Consider the following 19,470-nt stretch of genomic DNA (forward strand, 5'->3'; position numbering starts at 1 on the left):
ATTTGGTTTAAGTTAAGAATTAATTTGTGCACACTCAAGTTGAAATGTTTTGATTTAATCCCCCACCCATCCTAGTTAGAGGCTATTGAAAAACCTGTTGTCATATAAAAACAGGTGGAAGGGTGGGATGGTAGAATAAAAATAAGACTCCATGCCCACAGCAAATCATAACATCAAGGCCATGGAGGCTTAACATTTGGCTATGGGCTTTGGTTTTACAAGCTGCACAATAGAGGATCTCACAGGCCAAGTTATTCAAAGATTAATCAAAATACTTATTCTTGGCAGGCTAAGGAAACCTTATTTTTCAGATTTAATTAGGATATGGACTGAAAGGTCAGGAGCACCAGATTTGGCTTTCAAAAAACCAAGTTGGCTTTTAAGAACTGATGCACAATGTCACAGTGAGCCTTGGGCTCCCTTGCTCTGTCTCCTCTTCTCTTTTATGCCCAAAGGTTTTCACTACCCTGAGTTCCTCTTCTTGACATACAATCTCAGGGGACAGTGGTTTAAACTATGCTATGAAAACAAGCCAGAATATGAAATCATGGTTTCGTCTTGGCTCGTTCTCACTAAACACAGGCTCCAACTGCACTATACATTTAAAGCATTATCATGTGATTTTCAACAGCCATGGCTTCTATCAGATAATCCTGGGGACTGCAGTTTGTGAAGAGTCCTGAGAATTATTAGGAAACCTCTATCCCTCACATTGCGCTACAGTTCTCAACCCGTTCCCAAGGAACTCTGAGAACAGGGTGTGTGTGTGTGTGTGTGTGTCCTAACAACTCTCAGCATGCTTAGCAAACTACAGTTCCTAGGATTTGACACAAACTACACTTCCCAGGGGAAGCCATGACTGTTAAAAATTACATGATAATGCTTTAAATATATAGGACAGATGGGACCATGGTTTAAACAAATCACAGTTCCTAAAATTCATATAATGAGGGGGAACAGCGGTTAGTTTACAAATTAAAAGTTGAAGCTTTCAATCTCCTTGCAATTAAAAAAGAAGAGGAAAGCTGGAGAGAGAGCATAGAAGCCTGTGACCATGGATTCTCATTTTGAATGAGTCCTTCAAATGTTATATAACTCCTCGAGTGCTTTGATTCAAGGCAACCACAAACATTTTTTATCACTTTTCTCCTCTTTTGCAGGGGGGAAGAGGAGCAAAGTAAAGAAGTTCCACTCTATACAAATTCCAGTGAGCAAATCCAATATAGCAGCTGCTACCCATTTAATCTGAAAGAACCTATCAAAAAGAGCAATTCACTATGCACCTGTGACCAGTGATGACTTTCTATTGTTGCTGAATTCTCAGAATCTACTCTGCTCTTCAGAAGCCTATCAGTATTGTGTGCCCAACTTAGCTTGGAATGCTGACAACGTTGCATTTCTTTTCCCTTGAATTCCACAATTAATGTTTACTCCATGAACTGAATTATTGAGGCAATATCATTACTTGTGACCTTGGAATCTATACAACCATCAGCAAAAATTATGGGGGGGGGGGCTAATGTCCCCCCAAAAAATCAAGCCAGAATTGGCATCTAAAGTAAATATGGATATAAGACAAAACCGAACTGGTGACTGAGTCATACTTAACATTGGTTCAAGGCACTGTGACAAAATTAAGCTTCTGTTTTGCTAGTGATAGTCCTCATGTTAATTGTCTACAAGAGCCTCCCTTTTTGTAGAGCATTTATATACAGTTAGATAACAGCAATTCCCCCACCTCACCTCTGGATCAAAGTTGTGACTGTGTGATTGTGAATTCAGAATAAGTCAATTACACTTGCTTCCAGACATTAAAATTGGTATAATTATATAAGACATGGATAGGGATGGTTTGCATTTAAATGTGAACCTGTCTAATTCATACTTCCGGAAACAATACAGAAACTGCACCACAGTTATCCCTACATGTCTCTGAATTTTGTGATACAGTTCTCCATCCAGAAAACAAGTACGAAATATGTACCCTGGGGAAAGTACAAACAAAAATGTATGCATTAGTGAAAGAACATGTAAAATTGCATTGTTTGCAAAACTTCGAAGTGGTGTGCATATTGAAAAAGTGAAAATGGGTATGAATTTTCATGCAGGCTAATGAAAAAAATTCAGACTGATGTGGAAATGGACTTAAAATTGGAAAAATGAGAAACTGAGAGAAAATGACCGTTGAAAAATAGAAGAAAACTTTACTTTTTTGACCTTGTGCCAGTCTGAAAAACAACTTCTTATCACAATTCTACAATCTAGTGTTTATGTAATGTCCTATGTTTTTGCGACCAATGCACTGTTGAAAATGTAATAGATTTGCTTATTCACAGGAAAAGGGGGGAAATAAAGACAAATGAAGCTTACTTTTCTATTGGTTGTCCTGCAGGAATATGCTTTACTTCAAACCCAGCTTGCTTCAGCACATCGATAACAGTATTGTTGCCCAAGAAGTGACCTAAAGGTGGACAAATAGAAAAGTCATTCAGAAACCTGATGAAAAACTTTTTATTTATCGCTGGACCTGTATCACAATATATTGAAGAGGTTCAGGGTAGATAACAAAGTCAACAGATTAGTTAAAGAACAATTCAGTAGCCTGATTCCACACCAGAACTTCATTGTTCTGGGACCTTGCCCAGGTTTGTGCATTTAAAAGTCCCTGAATGCAGAGCATTCCTACTGCTGCAGCTACAGTGGCGGAAGTAAAGGATAAACTAGATTGCTCACTCATGACACTCAGTCCTCTAGAAGCTCTGCTTACAGTTTTTATCCCTCAGCAATGGCAAAGGATAAGTTCCAGGCCAACTTCATGTGGGAACATTATGAAACATACAAACTAAGATCAAACCTGCAATTATAATTGCAGTGTAGGTGAAGGCAAGTAAGAAAAATGCTAGTTTTCTTCTATTTCAGGAGACACTACAATCATATACACCCACCTAGGTTATCATACAGACACAGGCAGATACTTTCCTCTGTCCTAGTGATCTATACTGGCAACAATTTCTCTGTTATTTGTTGAAAAATCTACCATAACGTCCATCATGCTTCCTGTCTGCATTTGCCTTATCTGCCTGGATTGATTTTGGAATTGAAACTGCAGATCAGAGAATTAAGCTAAAGTCATCTCACCCAAATTTGACATCACAGTCCAACACTTTTCCTGGAAAAGAACAAACCCTGTGAAGATCCAGATTAATTCATTCCTCTAAGAAGCCCAGGTTCCACAGTGAGCCACAGGAATTCCCTAGTGTGCAACACTTGTCTTTGTTCTGTTTGTTCATTTTTATGAGAGCTGGATTTTGTTTCAGTAATTAGCAGCAAAAATAACCAACCTGGTGATCAGGGTGTTGTGCATACACAGAATCAAAGAGAGAAGAGCAATTCCTGATTACTCAATACCAAGACACAGGGTAAAAAGTGATGCCCACCAAACTGTAATTTTTACACAGTTAAATTAAAAAAGCAAAAGTCAATGTGGCTTAACAGCTTAATGAAGATATACAACACTTGCAGTTGCCCAACAGTGAGATAAAATGGTTTCAAAACTCAGCAACAAAATACAATGTGCGCTGAAAGACAGAATAAAGTGTCCAAATGGCCTGCTACAATTAAACACTCTAAGTTGCCAAATGTATTTCAATCATACGGTTGTCTTCAGTGGCACATACTGAAAAATAAATTAACAGCTTCAAAGTGGATCGAGTACATATTATCTCAGGCTTGTTTATAATGGGGAGTGCAATATTGAAAAAGCAAAAAACAAATATGTGACATTATGTTATATTTGTATCTTACTAGCACCACTCCTTTTTGCTCTGTATATGTAGCTTCCTGTATATGTATATGTAGCTCTGTATATGTAGCTTCCTTAGCAGACCAGAATGATGGATACAAAAATGCATCCCCTTTCACAAGTGGGGAAAGTGCCCAGATGTGAATTGTGATGCAGTGCACACCTGAGCATGCTTGGTAAGGTGGCTGGGCACCAGGGCTCACAGTCAGACTCCTGGGAATGGCACATGTAGCCCTGATATTAGGATGCAGGCATTCAGCTTGGAGAACAACGCAAGCAGCAAGCTATTTCACTTGGGGATCCCAACACATTAAGCAGTGAGGAAATGTATTCTCTAATCAGTTGAGTAACATGCGCTGGGGTGGGAGTAATGAGAGCATGGGGAAGGAATGAGGCTTAAAGTTCTTCTGATTGGAGTTTAGAGCTCCGCAGTGGGAAAGAAGTGGAGAGATGATGGTCCAGAGGCCTAGCTGGCTGGATTAGGCCAGCAGGTCTGAGGTTCCCCATCTCTGCAGTGCAGCAAAGGCATTTGCGTGCCACAGCCTGCTTTTGCATGTGGCTCTTCTTTGCTGGCTCAGGATGAGCCTGGAAATTACTCAATATTCAATGGTAATTTGGATGCCAAGCTCTTCAATGATTCCTCCCCTGTTTATTCCTGTTTATAATTCAGAGAAAGCAGGATAATCAGTATCAGTTGTAAGGGTGATATGCATGTAGAAATTTTAGTACTGTTTGCAAGAGCCATAAAGCGGTACTTTCTAGCCAAAACACACTTTTTAGAACACTTTAAAAAATACCATATGAAATGAATCTCAAAACAAAAACAGACAATAAACCCCAATTAAAATTGCATTTGCAGGTTCCAACTGGATCCAGCATTCCACCCACTCCTTTAGAGAATTGTTTGATTCTGGTTTACTAACTGGCTTATAACTAAAGCAAAGACCAGGGTCCCGAAAATGTGTTACATGACCTTAGAGATCTGAATGCTAGGACCCTTGTGAGTCATTAAGTCGGCTCTATTGTAAGCATCCAAGAACTGTGGTTAAAATGCAAAGCATGAAGAAACAATGGGCTTGAGTCCTGCAACTTCACAATTACAGAGACTTTCCAAAAATACTAGCCCAGATTGTGGTCAGCTCCAAGGCAACGCTGCCAGTACTGCTTGCATATACAGATTATTGAAGCAACAGATATCCAAAATTGACACAAATCCTTGTGAGGAAAATCACATTGTGAGCAGCTATCTTGAAAACATTTAGCATACAATCACCACACCAGCTTCAATATGGTTTACCTCAGTGGTCTGAAGAGTATGGGCTCTCTCCCATCTCTCTCACGGTCCAATGCTAAGCGAATTTAAGAGGTTTTTGGCTCTACGGATCTCAATTTGGACATCACATAGGTAGTTCTGTTCCATCTGCTGTTAGTAAAAGACTGAAACAGACACTGCATAGATAAACTTACAATACAGCAACCTTTTGGTCTTCCCACAGACTTTCTGTTTGCTAATCAACATTCCTTTGTTTATGGTCCAGGCTCTCCTGGTTTCAGTATGGCAGACAGCACCCTCTTTGCTATAAACAGAGCCAGCACAGCTTTATAGATATTATAAAATATTTGTCCCTTTCTTCCATTTTGGAAACCATGATAAGTGCTAAGTAGGCTCTCTCTTTCTCTCCTCTCACCCCCCAAGTTTAAATATTCTGCTGAATTAGGAGGTGAAGGAGTTGCAGCTATTCCTGGTTTTCCCATCTGGTCCTGTAATCTGCTCCATTCCTTACCTGTTGTAACAAGCTGGACTCAAGGTGTGCCATAGATTGCAGGTGTGTGTGTGTGTGTTATGTGTGTGAGAGAGAGACAGATTCAGGAGGGGAAAGCTATGGGTGCCTTTTCTTCTGAGTCCACAGCAACATAAAGATAAAAGTTGGGATCTCTGGGTTGCAGCTTGGCAAATCTAAAAAAGGGCTTTCTTACCCAACTCTGAAGTGCTAATGGCCTCTTTCTCCGCCTGGAGATAACCAGCGACGGAGGAAGCCACTCGGGCACCTGGGGTGGCATCAGTGGCATAGCATGGGTTGTCAGCACCCGGGGCAAGGCAAGTAATTTGCGCCCCCTAACCCTGGATTTGCGCCCCCTAACCCTAACCCTATCCCTAACCCCCAGATGTTGCGCCCGGTGTGGCCGGCACCCCCTGCACCCCCCACTCTACGCCACTGGGCGGCATGCCCAGGGGGGGTGGGCAGCTGCCCATAGGGGCCTCTGGAGTATGCCTGCCTCCTGCCACTCAGCTGCCCTACAGCTGGACGCGGGGAGGTTGCAGGCAGACCATTTGGGCAGCGCAGAGCCTTTTGTGCGGCCAAGACACCACTTTCTCCCAGGAGAGATGCGTGGCTCAGGCATGCTGCAGGCCCCACGGTGAGTGCCACCTGGCATTTTGTCACCCCCCTTAGTGGTGACACCCGGGGTGACCTGCAACCACCACACCCCCCTTCATAGCTGTCAACTTACAGATTTGAAAATAAGGGACCAGCAGCCTTGAAAATAAGGGACCAGCAGCCAAAATAAGGGACCTGCAGCCTCACCTGTTCCAGGCACTCCAGTCTTCCTGTCCTCCTGCAGTCTGGTCAAACTCATGCTGGTAGCTTCGAGAACACTGTCCAACCAACTTTGTAACCAGAGGTTCAACTGAATAGAATCTGAATCACATGCACCACAAGGCCTATGCAGCCTCAACTTAAGATGGCTCCCCGGCCTGGCATGGCACTGCAAAGTTTGCAGCAGCACATGCAACAAAATGGCACCCAGCATTCAACCCCCCCCCCCCTCAGCTTGCATTAACTAGCCACACACAAGGCATGCAAGCTCCACCCCCCCCAGTCGTTCTTAGACTTCTTATTGGGTGAGCAACACAGCCAAGCAACACAGTTGGAGCCTCCCTCCTTCCTGGCCGGCAGGGAGGGAGGGAGAGGAGCTGCTTCCTTTGAAATTTAAGGGACATCATTTAAGGGACATCCATCAATAAGGGACAGCAGCGGGACATGGCGCTGGAATAAGGGGCTGTCCCTTCAAATAAGGGACACTTGACAGCTATGCCCCCCTTCCTCCACCCCTGGAGATAATGAATCTGTATCCAGGCTGTACTACATGAGGCTGCAGGAAGAAACTCATGTGAAGGGTTTTCTTACATAATATATGGCCTGTAAATATAAAACTAGCACACCAGGGAGGAGGTTGGGCTAGAGTCCTTAACAGTTATAGTTTTCTGTGTGCAGAGATGATTTTGTCTGGAAGATATTCCACTACATGGACCTCACACCGGCAACAGTAAGCCATATGACCCAGACACAGACCTTTCCACCAGTGAGAACTAGGTCTCAGATATCCCTTATCTCTAATCTCCAGTAGGAAGTTTCCACCTGAGATGCAGTTCACCATTTTACAGGTATGTTCAAGTGTCAGTAAACATTCCCTGCATTTAAAGCCACCATAAAAAAATGGTTCAAACCCTGGCATCTCCAGGTAGCCCTGGAGAGCCACTGCTAGCCAGAGTATAGAATCATAGAATCATAGAATAGAATCATAGTAGACCAGGGCTACCCTCCAAATGTTGCTGGACTACAATTACCATCATCTCTGATCACTGGCCATACTGGGAATTTGTTTAGCAACACCATGTTGAGTCTAGTCAGAAGTGGCACATCCTGTTTCACCACCTGAAATGAACTGAGAATGTGCTGCTATGCCACCAACCTCCCTTATGTGGGTTATGTGGCAGTGCCCACAAAGCAGAGACACTGTGAGCGGGTTCCAGCAAGATCTCATGAGTTTTGGTGAGCTCTAGTGAGATTTTGGTGAGATCTTGCTGCTGCTGGCACCGCTTCTCTGCTGGTTGTTGGGTGGACAAGGTGACCACAGGGGCATTGCTTCTTGGGCTTCCGTCACCAGAGGTAGCTACTCCATCCTGCCTCATGGGTGGGCCAGCCCTGGCTCTACTGTAGGCAATAATGAACTAGATGAATAAATGGTCTGGCTCAGTGTAAGGCAACTTACCATGTTCCTAAATGGGTGACAATTGTCTACCCAATTGTTTGATCATCAACAAACAATGGTTAGATTTTCCCAGCTACACATGTAAGTTTGTTTGTTTGTTTGTTTGTTTGTGTGTTTGTTTTTAAAAAGGGTGATTGCTTTTGCCAGATGACTCATTTAATAAAAATATCAATTTCTCCTCCCAAAAATGAAAGTCTTAAGTTTTATTCTTGAAATATTTCTACAGAGGCAGACATTTGTTGCTGCTCTCGATTCTGTGTTGATTTGCTACATTTGTCCTGGACAAAATCCTTACAGCATTATTCTAATTTATTGTGACAGCTGGTGAAAGCTGGGTCGGATGAGGGCAGGATATCTATTTGATTGGGGAATACCTAGCACACATGCAGCAGGGAAGGGGGGGAGCCTCATACGGGATTGTATTTAATTCTCTCCATAGGCATGTAATGAATACTATCAAGTTCAAATGGTTCCAGTGCTGTTGATGAAACAAAAGGGGTCAAATATAACACTGTGTATAGAAACTGCAGGAAATAAGATATTTTTCAGCTCAATGAAATAAAGTTTTGTCATTCACAAGAAAGGCTCAGAATTTGTTGTATCAAGTCATAAGTAACGTGGCTGGTTAGAGGAAGCTTTAGAGGAAGACATAGGCATTGTCTTGCACCCAGTGCACAGTGCATGTGTGTGACTGCATGCACATGCATGCAACATGCACTGCACGTGTGATGTCGCATTGTCAGGAGACCAAGCATGGAGCCCAGTGTGGCACAGCTTTAATGGCTCACAGCTCCTCTCTCATGCTCAGGCAGAACCCTCATTGCGCTCAGCTCTGTGCTCAGCATCATCCACCCCCTCAACATTGAGGGAGTCTGGCCCTTTGCCAACAGATATTGAGGGGGCCAAAGACACCTCGGCCCTATAGAACTGGTGCGCTTGGGTGAGGATAATGCTCAGTCAGATTTTTACAAGCTTAGCTTTTTAATGTGGCACTTAGTGTCAGCAGAGCCTGGGGAAAGAGTTTCCAAAACTTATGGTTAGCTTGAAACATACCCTGACCTCATTTTTTAAAATTATTAATATTGCCAAACTTTAAAAGACAATTCAGATTTTTAAAAGGAGGTGGAGCTGCGTGTGGTAGAGTTACTATAGATTTCAACATTGATTTTCAGCAAAATTATTGTCATTTACACCTCAATCCCAACCAATATTTTATTTGAATTCTCATTGTGTTATTTGAATTCTCATTGTGTTATTTTATTTGAATTCTCAATAAGCTGTTTTGATCAGTTCCAGTTTGATGTAGACAGTACACTGTACCACACATACAATTTGCTAGCAGTTGGCAGAGGACAAGAGGAATAGGTGGCCCTTAGCATTGTAGAAAGATGACAACTGTGTTTGTGACAGTGGACTTGGATTGGAAAATCTGGAAGCAGGTCCAAGTACCTTACTCTCTGCTGCCACTAAAGAAGTTCAGGTGAGGTTGAAACTTCTGGTTTGATCTTTGACTACTTCATAATGGATCAGTCCATCTGGGGAGACAGGGGCCCTTCTGGCTTTATAGAACTCCTGGCATGGGTTTGCCTTCCCGGTCTGAGGACTTTCATAGTTTTCAGGAACCCTGTCTTGCCTGAAGGTCTGTTAAGCCTGTGGCCTGGCTATTGAACTGCTGGGTCATTGCCTCCTGACAGCCAGCTACCAGCTCTGACAATGGCAATTAGTATGTCATGTCTGTTTCTCATTTGCATGCCATTGCACAAGCCTCACAGGAAAATGCAGGATCAAAGCTGAGCTCTTATCTTCCGGCATTAAAAGAAAAAGAAATATTGAAAATAAAAATAAAAACCTTAATAGTGAAAAAGGCTGAGATCTATGCAATTCTTTATTTTATTGTTTACTATCTCATCCATTTCTGGGGGGGGGGGGATCAGGGATACGCAAACCCCTAAACATTTTGTGAATCTAATTGACAGGCCTCGTTGAGGGGCATTATTTCAATATGTGTAGGAAAATGAGAGTACCTCTTTAGAAAAAAAAAAGCACTGCATAATACACCCTGCAACTCTGAGCTTTTATCTGCACAGCATATGATTCTATACTGCATTGCAAGCCCCAGTTGAAGAACACTGCCTGGCTTTTAAAAATTACTCCTGGCTTAAAAACATCACTTTCCACAAAGCATAATAAGCTGAGATTGCTAATTATTTTTGGTGTTTATGTACAGTCTGTTCTGAACTGTATCTTGTTTATGTTTGTCTTGGACAGATTCATGGAGGATAAGGCAATGATGCTTCTGAATACCAGTTGCTGGAAACCACGGGGGGGGGGGGGAGTGGTCTCGTGCTCAGACCCTGTTTGCTGGTTTCCCATAAGCATCTAGGTCAGCCACTTTGAGGACAGGATGCTGGGCTAGATGGGGCTTTGGTCCAATCCAGCAGGCTCATCTTATGTTTGGACCTTTATTTTAATTCATGACTAAAAAAGAAAAAGGGACGCAGGTGGCGCTGTGGGTTAAACCACAGAGCCTAGGACTTGCTGATCAGAAGGTCGGCGGTTCGAATCCCCGTGACGGGGTGAGCTCCTGTTGCTCAGTCCCTGCTCCTGCCCACCTAGCAGTTCGAAAGCATGTCAAAGTGCAAGTAGATAAATAGGCACCACTCCGGCGGGAAGGTAAACGGCGTTTCCGTGCACTGCTCTGGTTTGCCAGAAGCGGCTTTGTCATTCTGGCCACATGACCCAGAAGCTGTACGCCAGCTCCCTCGGCCAATAAAGTGAGATGAGCGCCGCAACCCCAGAGTCGGTCAGAACTGGACCTAATGGTCAGGGGTCCCTTTACCTTTACAAAAGAAAAAAAGAAAAACATTTGCTTTTTTACAATTAAGTAATTTATGTATTTAATGAAATACATAAATAAAATATAACATAATGGCCATCTTTCAAAAGTTGACCCTTGAAAACAATGCTCAGCACAATGCCAGAAGATCTGCAATAAAATCATAAATCAACAAGCTATTATAAACACCAAGCAATGGCAGAGTCCAATAGTCTCAGTTCCAGAACTGAGCTCACTGGATCAGAATGAAACTGAAGGCTGACAGAACAAGAAATGTAGATGATCCCAGCAAGCACAACTGATACTGATAATTCAACGGACTGAAAAGCAGTGTTGGATATAAGCTGGGAAATGTGATACTCTAGAATGAAGAGAATCAAAACCAGGTTAACATGATTGCCAGAGGTGGTCTGGGGCTAGTAACTTGAAGAGATTCTCATATGTCTTAAATGGCAAAAAGCTCTCGTTGGTGTGTCTCAAGAGTATTCTTCAAAGAGCACAAATGGCAGAATAGCAAGAGATATCCAGTAGTAGAGAACAAGATAACAAGAATGCTGATACACCAAAACTATATACCTGTTTAGACATGGTTTGTGAACCTGGTTGTGTACTGAGGTAATTTTATCTGGATCTTATGGGTGGCCAGTGGTGGTGGTGGGTCTTTAGATGGTAGTGTGTAATATTTTACTTCAAAAAATTGTAAGCCAGTTTGCTACTTTTGAGATTCCTCCTGCTTCTGTTTTTTCTCCTGTCAAATGGGCTCTGGACATGTGCCCCAAAGTCCTGCTCTAATGGCAATGCTGTGTGCATCCAACACCTGAAGGTTTTCTCAGCAGTTCGGTCCTCCACTGCTACAAAGTTTGTCGAAACCTGGCACATTCAATCTCATTGAACCTCCTCATGAAAGGTTAACTTTGCTCCAATTTCACAGTCTGAAAGGGCTCAGCTTCTGTGGCTAACGATACAAAATGGTTAACAATTGGATTCAATAGATTAGGTCTTCTCTATTCACATGGGATCACACAAATATTATCTTGTTTGTGTGACAGGGGCAAGAAGATGGTTTTAAAGAAATGTTTTGTGCTATTATCCAGCTCTGGAGATGCTCTCCACGTTTCTTAGCCTGCTTGCTACACAGCATTCACAGTAATGGGGAATTAGAGGGGTAAAATGATACAAAAGAGAAATGGATTAATTCCTTCACAAAGGCCTCCATCAACGGTCCCTTTGATGTTGTATAAAGAGTGGGGGGCTCTCACCCTTACTAGGCCATTAGCTGACACACTGCAGAGACCCAAACTATTTCCATGCACACTCCAAACAGAGCTATTTTCTCCACAATTAGTCATTGAAATGGCCAACGTAAACAGGGTCAGGAGTTCTCTGATTCTTTACATTCCCTGCAAAACAAATCAGACATTTGCAGCCTTTTAGCCTCTTTGATTTGAAGAGCCGGCAGTCTCTGTCCCTATTTTCCTCCGTCATCAGCTCCGGCATATTTGGCACAACTGCAGTGTTTATTGCTGCCCAGCTTAAGCAATTGGATAAAAGACAAAAAAGCAAGTTCTGTGTATTCACTACTGTAGAAAATATTTACTGGTTACTTTGCTCCCTTCTTTAAACTGTATATTTTTGAGACAGGTCAACTGTAACATTGGCAGCAGTTGAGGCATCCACATGACCAAGAGGCGCCACGGTATTGCTGTATATTTTTCTAACCTCATTGTTAAGTCCTTTTATTTTATATTAACTTTCATCAAGGAAATGGAATGGCCCAAGCCCAATGCAATTTTCACACGTTGCTTCGGGATCTCCTTTCACAGATATGGTTATTTGATCTTGCTGCCAGATGGTGATTAAAAAAAAAAAAGTGATGGGGTGGTACAGTGAACTGTGTGCTGAATAGAGTTAGAACCTTGAATGACCAAACAATAACTATCATTACGCATTACTTTGTGTAGTAATGCGTAATGATAGAGTTAAGAATTTAACACTTTTCCTGCAATTAAGCCCACGTCATTGGATGGCAACCAGCAAGTCACGGGACACAATCGAGAGATGCCTCTGTGGAAAAGTGTGCCATGAATAGCCTTGTGAAATATTTTAAGGTGAATAACCTTTTACATCTGCTTTAAAAGATGTGTTGGCTATACATTCTAGTTTTCTTTGCAATGCAGATAGCTAGTCCAGCAGGATACATGCTGAGCCACCAGTGTATTTATTTCTGCATATGCAACACTATGTGGAATAGAAAGGGAGACACATCAACACCACTGCCCTGCATGTGATTTTGTGTCTGTTCCCTTTGTCTACATTAGACCTGTGTGGAGCCTCAGAATGGCACGTGGACAACAATGGCATCTGCAGTAATTTTAATGTTTATAACAATGCTTTCATATTGCTGTACACCCTCTGAAATATTACGAGTACCATATAAATATTCCAATCAATAAACAAATGGGTCGTATTTGCATGGTGACATCTCCATTTGGAGAGGAGTGCCATCATGTAGGACAGACCGATTAAGTCCACACATGCCCACATTCAAGTGGACTGAATGTTCTGACTTCTCCTGTCCAGGATTAACAGTGTGTAGGGTTATTGCAACCATTCTGGCCTAGGCAGAGAACAGTGAAGATTGTGGGGTGTTGGGTCAACAGCAGGGCTACAGGGCAATAGGGTGAATCATCTTGGGTCAGGGCTCTCCTTGTATTCCTCTTCCTATTAAGTCTTGATTGTATGCCATGATGCTAATGTTGAGTAGGCTAAGTGGCTACATATTTGGAGCACTTCTGTTGGGAATGACCAGTAGCTATGGATTATGTAACTTCACATCTTCCATACATTTTATAGAGTAGGCTGACAAAAAAGCATCTGCAGACAGCATCTCTGGCATGTGTGAGCATAGACACAATGTCGCAACCATGCATGTGGTATGGCATCCTAATTAGTACTTTCCTTTGCAGTGTCTGAGAAAACCGTCTGGCAGAATTGCTCTGATTAGTGAAGGATCTGAACAGTTGCTCTAGCATATGGGTGTTGTTGTAGTTCCTGTTCTGAGTGTTTCTTGTTTTCATATGGGCAAGTTGTTGCTTTCTGAGCATAGGATTCAGGCTAGCTGGCTCTGATACAAGTGGCATTCATCTTAGGAGAACCGTAGCATCAGGCTGCTGGTGCAGCTCAACATATTTCAGTGAAAAGAACCTCCAGCATGTTTGCAAACCAGACTTTTCTGTAAGTAACTAAATGTTGCTACCCTGGCCATACAGATGGAGAAGTCATTTTCTTGTCCTGTTTGATCTTATTCCCCAGAGTACATTGAGGCTCTGACTGACTCATAGCTGCTTTCAGACAAAGTCATTGGAAGGAAAGTCGCAAAGCACAGAAAAGGCCAAAACTAAATTGCAGGATTTTGAACTTGAAGTCCCTGCAGACTAATTCTCTGTTCTTTCTCTAGATTTGATTGCCTGCCCCCCCCCCCTTGCCATTGTTTGATGCTTACAAAATGCATTCTAGACTAGAGGCGTACTGCAGATGGGTGGAGAGAAACTGTGGGCCAAAAATGTCAATGAAAGTTTCTTAAGATCAAGGCTGGCATTTCTAGGAACAATCTATGGTCCCCATTGACTCATTACAAGCTGCAGTGTAATTCTGCTCTCACTGGAGAAAGCCCTGAAATCTGGACAGACATTCAGGGAACTGTTCCAGCACATTATTTCTTGCTGTCTTATGAAGTACAGAAGACCTACTCAGCACCACCTTTTGACCTACATCTTTGCACTGATTCTTCCCAGTCGGTTCTCCTTGCTTCACCTAGACCACTGCTGCTTCAGCTGGCTGCCTGCAGTGTGGAAGAGGAATTTACCATCACCTGTTGGCCAAGATGGAGCATGAAGCACTGAGGTGGAGCTGGCTAATGAGTGCCTCCTGCCAACCAAGCAATTGGGGAGGGGGATATCAATGAAGCAAACATTTAAAGTGCCCATGCCTCTTCCTCTGCCTACCCCACCTATGCTGTTTTCAAAGTAGGCAGATACCAAAGTGCAGCGACCCTCTTGGACAACATGAGTCAGAAATAAATGTGATAAAGAATCCCGGAAATGAGTCAAACATTATCCTCTTTTAATTTGTTGGATGAACTTCAGAGCTGTTTCATTTCATTGTGATGGTGACATAGCCTGACTCCACAGAACAGGCAAACATAGGAAAAGTAGGGAAGATGCAGTAATTTGTACATATATAAAGATGTGATGCTTTTGAACAAAACCAAGGATGGAAGAACTGATCTTTGTTTAGGATCCTTGAAAGTGATTTGTCCTGAACCATCCAACTATTTATTTCAACAGGATTTGGATGGCATCCTGTTTTCTTGTTTAGTTGTAGTTGTCAGTATTTGAAAGAGTAATTCTATGAATTGAGACTATTACTCATAAAACTTGCAGGAGGTTGCTATTGGAAGCTTATCAAATATTTAGCAATACAGTGGTACCTCAGGCTAAGTACTTAATTCGTTCCGGACGTCCATACTTAACCTGAAACTGTTCTTAACCTGAAGTACCACTTTAGCTAATGGGGCCTCCTGCTGCCGCCGCACCACCAGAGCATGATTTCTGTTCTCATCCTGAAGCAAAGTTCTTAACCTGAAGCACTATTTCTGGGTTAGTGGAGTCTGTAACCTGAAGCGTATGTAACCTGAAGCGTATGTAACCTGAGGTACCACTGTACAGTGGTACCTCTACTTGTGAGTACCTCTGGTTACGTATCCTTTGGGATACGCATGCAGCAAACCCGGAAGTATTTTTCTGGGTTTCGCCACAGGAGCATGCACAGAAGTGCTCTACCGCGTCACCGCATGCGCAGAACAGGCATCTCTGGTTGCGAAAACCTTGGGATCAGACCGGAGCTCTGGAGCGGATCCCGCCTGCAACCAGAGGTACCACTGTACCTAAATTAAACAGTTTATAGACTCTTGTAAATAAGAAACCATTCAACAGCACAGAGAACTGAAGTCCCATCTTTGGCTTCTGAGATATATAGTTGAATTTATTACTCTGCTATCCTTTATGGTAAAGATTATCATTGCCTGATAGCACATTGTAACCATGAGTGCAAAATGAGTTTTGTGATGCACAAAATCAGAACCATCCCAAGGGACACAATTAGAGCAAGCTGTATAGAAACATGTGATATGGGAGAAAACCTGTCACCACATTTTCCATATATATCACCATCTTGTCCCCTCAGCTGGATTAAGGCAGGTAACCTTGAAATGAAGTGTTTCATATCCCATTGTAAATCCCCCAAGAACTCCAAAGCTATTTTGGATAGGGCAAAAGTCTTTACTTGCCAAAGCCGAGAAAAAGGGAGAATGGTTTCCAAACCTTGCAGCTCTGCCTTAATTTCCACCGAAGCAGATAACCTAAACAATTTGAATGGGTTACTAAAGCAAATAGCAATGATAGCAGAGGGCTAAAGAAAGCAACCTATCAGCAAAAAGTTCAATGTAAAATCTGAATATATAATGAAATCTTCTGTGGCCTGACACCTTTTGGACTACATATTCCATCAGCACCAGCCAGCATGGTCAATGGTCTGGGATGATGGTTGTTGTATCTCATCATCCCAACAACACATAGAGGACTGCAAGTTGCAGATTTAATTATTTAACAAATGCCTAAGCATTATGTCTCACCTTGTACAGCGGTGCCTTGGTTCTCAAACTTAATCTGTTCCTGGAGTCCATTCCTTCTCCTGAAACCATTTGAAAACCAAGGCGCAGCTTCCGATTGGCTATAGGAGCTTCCTGCACTCAAGCGGAAGCCACGTCAGATGTTCAGCTTCCAAAAAACTTTCGCAAACCGGAACACTGACTTCTGGGTTTGCAGCATTCGGGAGTCGATTTGTTCAACAATTAAGTCGTTCGAGAACCAAGGTACCACTGTAATAGCATAGGTTGGTTCCATATAAGATTAGGAGTTTACCAACAACAATAATAATTAGTGAATACTAATCCTAAATTTGAAATCAGAAGGTCCGCTTTCTAATGTCAATTGCTCAACTTACCTTCAAGTGCCCATCGACTTCATTCAGATACTAATCATTCAGCATTACCCATTCAGCACAACGGTCCTTTTCTATAGTGGCATCTATTTTGGAGAATAAGCTCCATATGATGATCAGACAAGCATCAACAATGGGACCCCTTTCTTTTTGCCCTGGCATTTCCTGGTCTGGCCCCTACCCCAAAAATATAGGGTGGGAGCAAAAGGGCTCAGGCCCCAGGAGCCGGTGCTTGGGAAGGATCAGTGCTTGAAAGCAGTGTGTCATGGCCAGTCCAAGATTTTTTTCTGATTTAGGTGGAATAACAAATGGCACCCACTCTCCTCCTGGGTCAAGGCGCATCTAGTTATTTTGGCACCTGATGCAGAAAATCCCACACCTTTTCATGGGATGAAAAATTCAATAATTGACACCCAAAGTCAGTTGCCTGTGTTGGTTGTCTCACTCTGCCTAATGATGGGGCCGGCCCTAACAGGCATAGATTGTACTGTGTGAGACTGACTGATGGTCTGAATCAAGTATAATGCAGCTTCATACATTCATACCACTACACTCTCTAAATAAAGCAGCTAGTTCAGCTGAGAAGAACGTAATTCATGCTAATATACCCTTTCTCAAAGGTCACACCTTTCCAAATTGGGTTGAATTTCTACACATTTCTTTTAATTTTGCAGTTGCTGTTTCACTTCCCACTTAAAGCAGTTGGATGGTGATTGGATGGTGCTAAATCACCCCCCCCCCCAGGAAGTACCGGTATCTTCAAGGTTTTTTTTTTTAATTACTCTCACATCCTAAGCTCTTTGAGGGGTCTCAGTCCTCTGCCAATTTCTTTCAGCTGTGATTTCAGAAAACAAAAAACCACTAACTAGCACACTTCCTGCGACTCATGTTTCAATGCAGAGTTCTCAGGAAGATGCAAGAACAATATCAAAAGTCTGGCAACTGGCATTTTGCTAGTTGCTTCATCGTCTCGTTCACTCTGCTCAAAACTATTCAGATTTTCACAAGCAGGCACAAATGTGGCATTTCAATCATTGCTGGTCACAGAAAGGAGGGCCCTGTAGCAAACTTGGAGATTTCGACACAAGTGTGCATCTTCAGCTACACTTGGTCGCTTTTAACAGTTTAGTGGTCAAGACAAGTTATTGTGGGAGGCTGGAAACCTCAAGACAAACACAACCCCTTTCCAAAAATCTTGTGGCTGTGTGGTCTCAAGCTCTGAGAAGTAGCATTTAAATTGATACCCACAAACTTTCTGTTTAGCTGACTTTGAATTAAGTCTACTTTGCTCTGTATGTGTGCATTCTAATTTAAGGTAAGGTAAAGGTAAAGGTAAAGGAACCCCTGACCATTAAGTCCAGTCGTGACCGACTCTGGGGTTGTGGCACTCATCTCGCTTTATTGGCCGAGGGAGCCGGTGTACGGCTTCCGGGTCATGTGGCCAGCATGACTGAGCCGCTTCTGGCGAACCAGAGCAGCGCACGGAAACGCCGTTTACCTTTCCACCAGAGCAGTACCTATTTATCTACTTGCACTTTGACATGCTTTCGAACTGCTAGGTTGGCAGGAGCAGGGACTGAGAAACGGGCGCTCACCCCATCACGGGGATTCGAACTGCCGACCTTCTGATTGGCAAGTCCTAGGCTCTGTGGTTTAACCCACAGCGCCACCCATGTCCCTAATTTAAGGTACAATTAAGCAGTAAAGAGACCTTGTTGGCCTATCTCTAGAGCAGCCCTGATCCAATACATCAGAAGTGCACCAAGTTGGGGAAAGCTACTAGGGACAAACCTGTTCACACATGTGGCTCAGACGGACATACCCAAAGTACTTCTCTCAGCCTGGGTGACAGCATCAAGATTATGCTGGGAAATCATCTCTCCCTTTTTAAATGTTCTTTCTTATCAAATACAAAAAAAGATAAAAGATTAAAAAGATATCCTTTCTGAAGGTAATAAAAGGTGTGTATTTTTCAATAAACTGAACTATTTGTTTTCTTCAAGGATATACATTAGTTTCATCATTAGTCGTATGTTCCACATTCTTCTCAACTAGCCTGGAACTGAAAGTGATGTTGGTGATTATTGCAGGATACTGTGCTGAGTTATTCTCATAACTCTGCAGTGTTTGATTGGAACACTGGCAGTGGTCTCTTGGAACTATTTCAGAGCAAAGAATGGGTTGCTCCTGTATCCAAACTGCCTTCTTTCTTGTCTTGCCAGTCATTTCATCCTATGCCCTTTTAAAATGTGGGGGTTTGGGGGGGGCCTATTGGGTTGTTGTTTTTATTTTTATTATGTATTTTGTAGTTTTATATCTTGCTTTTATTCTGTGAACTGCCCTGAGACCTCTGGGTATAGGGCAGTATATAAATTCAATTAATATTATTTATTATTATTTCTGTACAATCATAATATGACTGAATACATGATCCATAAGTCTTGCTTTTTTGCCTTTGTTTCTAACTCACTGCCAGTTTTAACTCCAGGTCTTAACCCACTTTGCTGAATTATTTCCAATATCGGCTACTGGCAGTTGTTTATCATGGTTATAAGCAGGTGGTTTTCAACTCATGCCTAAGCAAGTCCCATTAATTTTAATGAAATAGGATCCATGCTAACTACATATTCCTCCAAGCTTCACGAAGCACTTACTGCTTTGTGAACTACAAAGGTCACTGTGCCCAGCATCATGCATGAATGTACTGTGTGCTCTCCAT

General features: G+C 42.5%; 1 protein-coding gene across 1 annotated transcript in view; it reads right to left on the bottom strand.

The window, feature by feature from the left end:
* Nucleotides 1–19,470, bottom strand: part of TRABD2B (TraB domain containing 2B) — a 244,683-nt gene that overhangs the window by 13,850 nt on the left and 211,363 nt on the right. Inside the window, exon 5 of the mRNA XM_081868259.1 lies at nt 2,371–2,461. Within this exon, the coding sequence (XP_081724385.1) occupies nt 2,371–2,461 (91 nt within the window). The remainder of the gene's footprint in view (nt 1–2,370; nt 2,462–19,470) is intronic.

Source organism: Podarcis erhardii (genome assembly GCF_964252035.2).
Source record: "Podarcis erhardii genome assembly, chromosome: 6".
In the NCBI taxonomy this organism is placed as follows: Eukaryota; Metazoa; Chordata; class Lepidosauria; order Squamata; family Lacertidae; genus Podarcis; species Podarcis erhardii.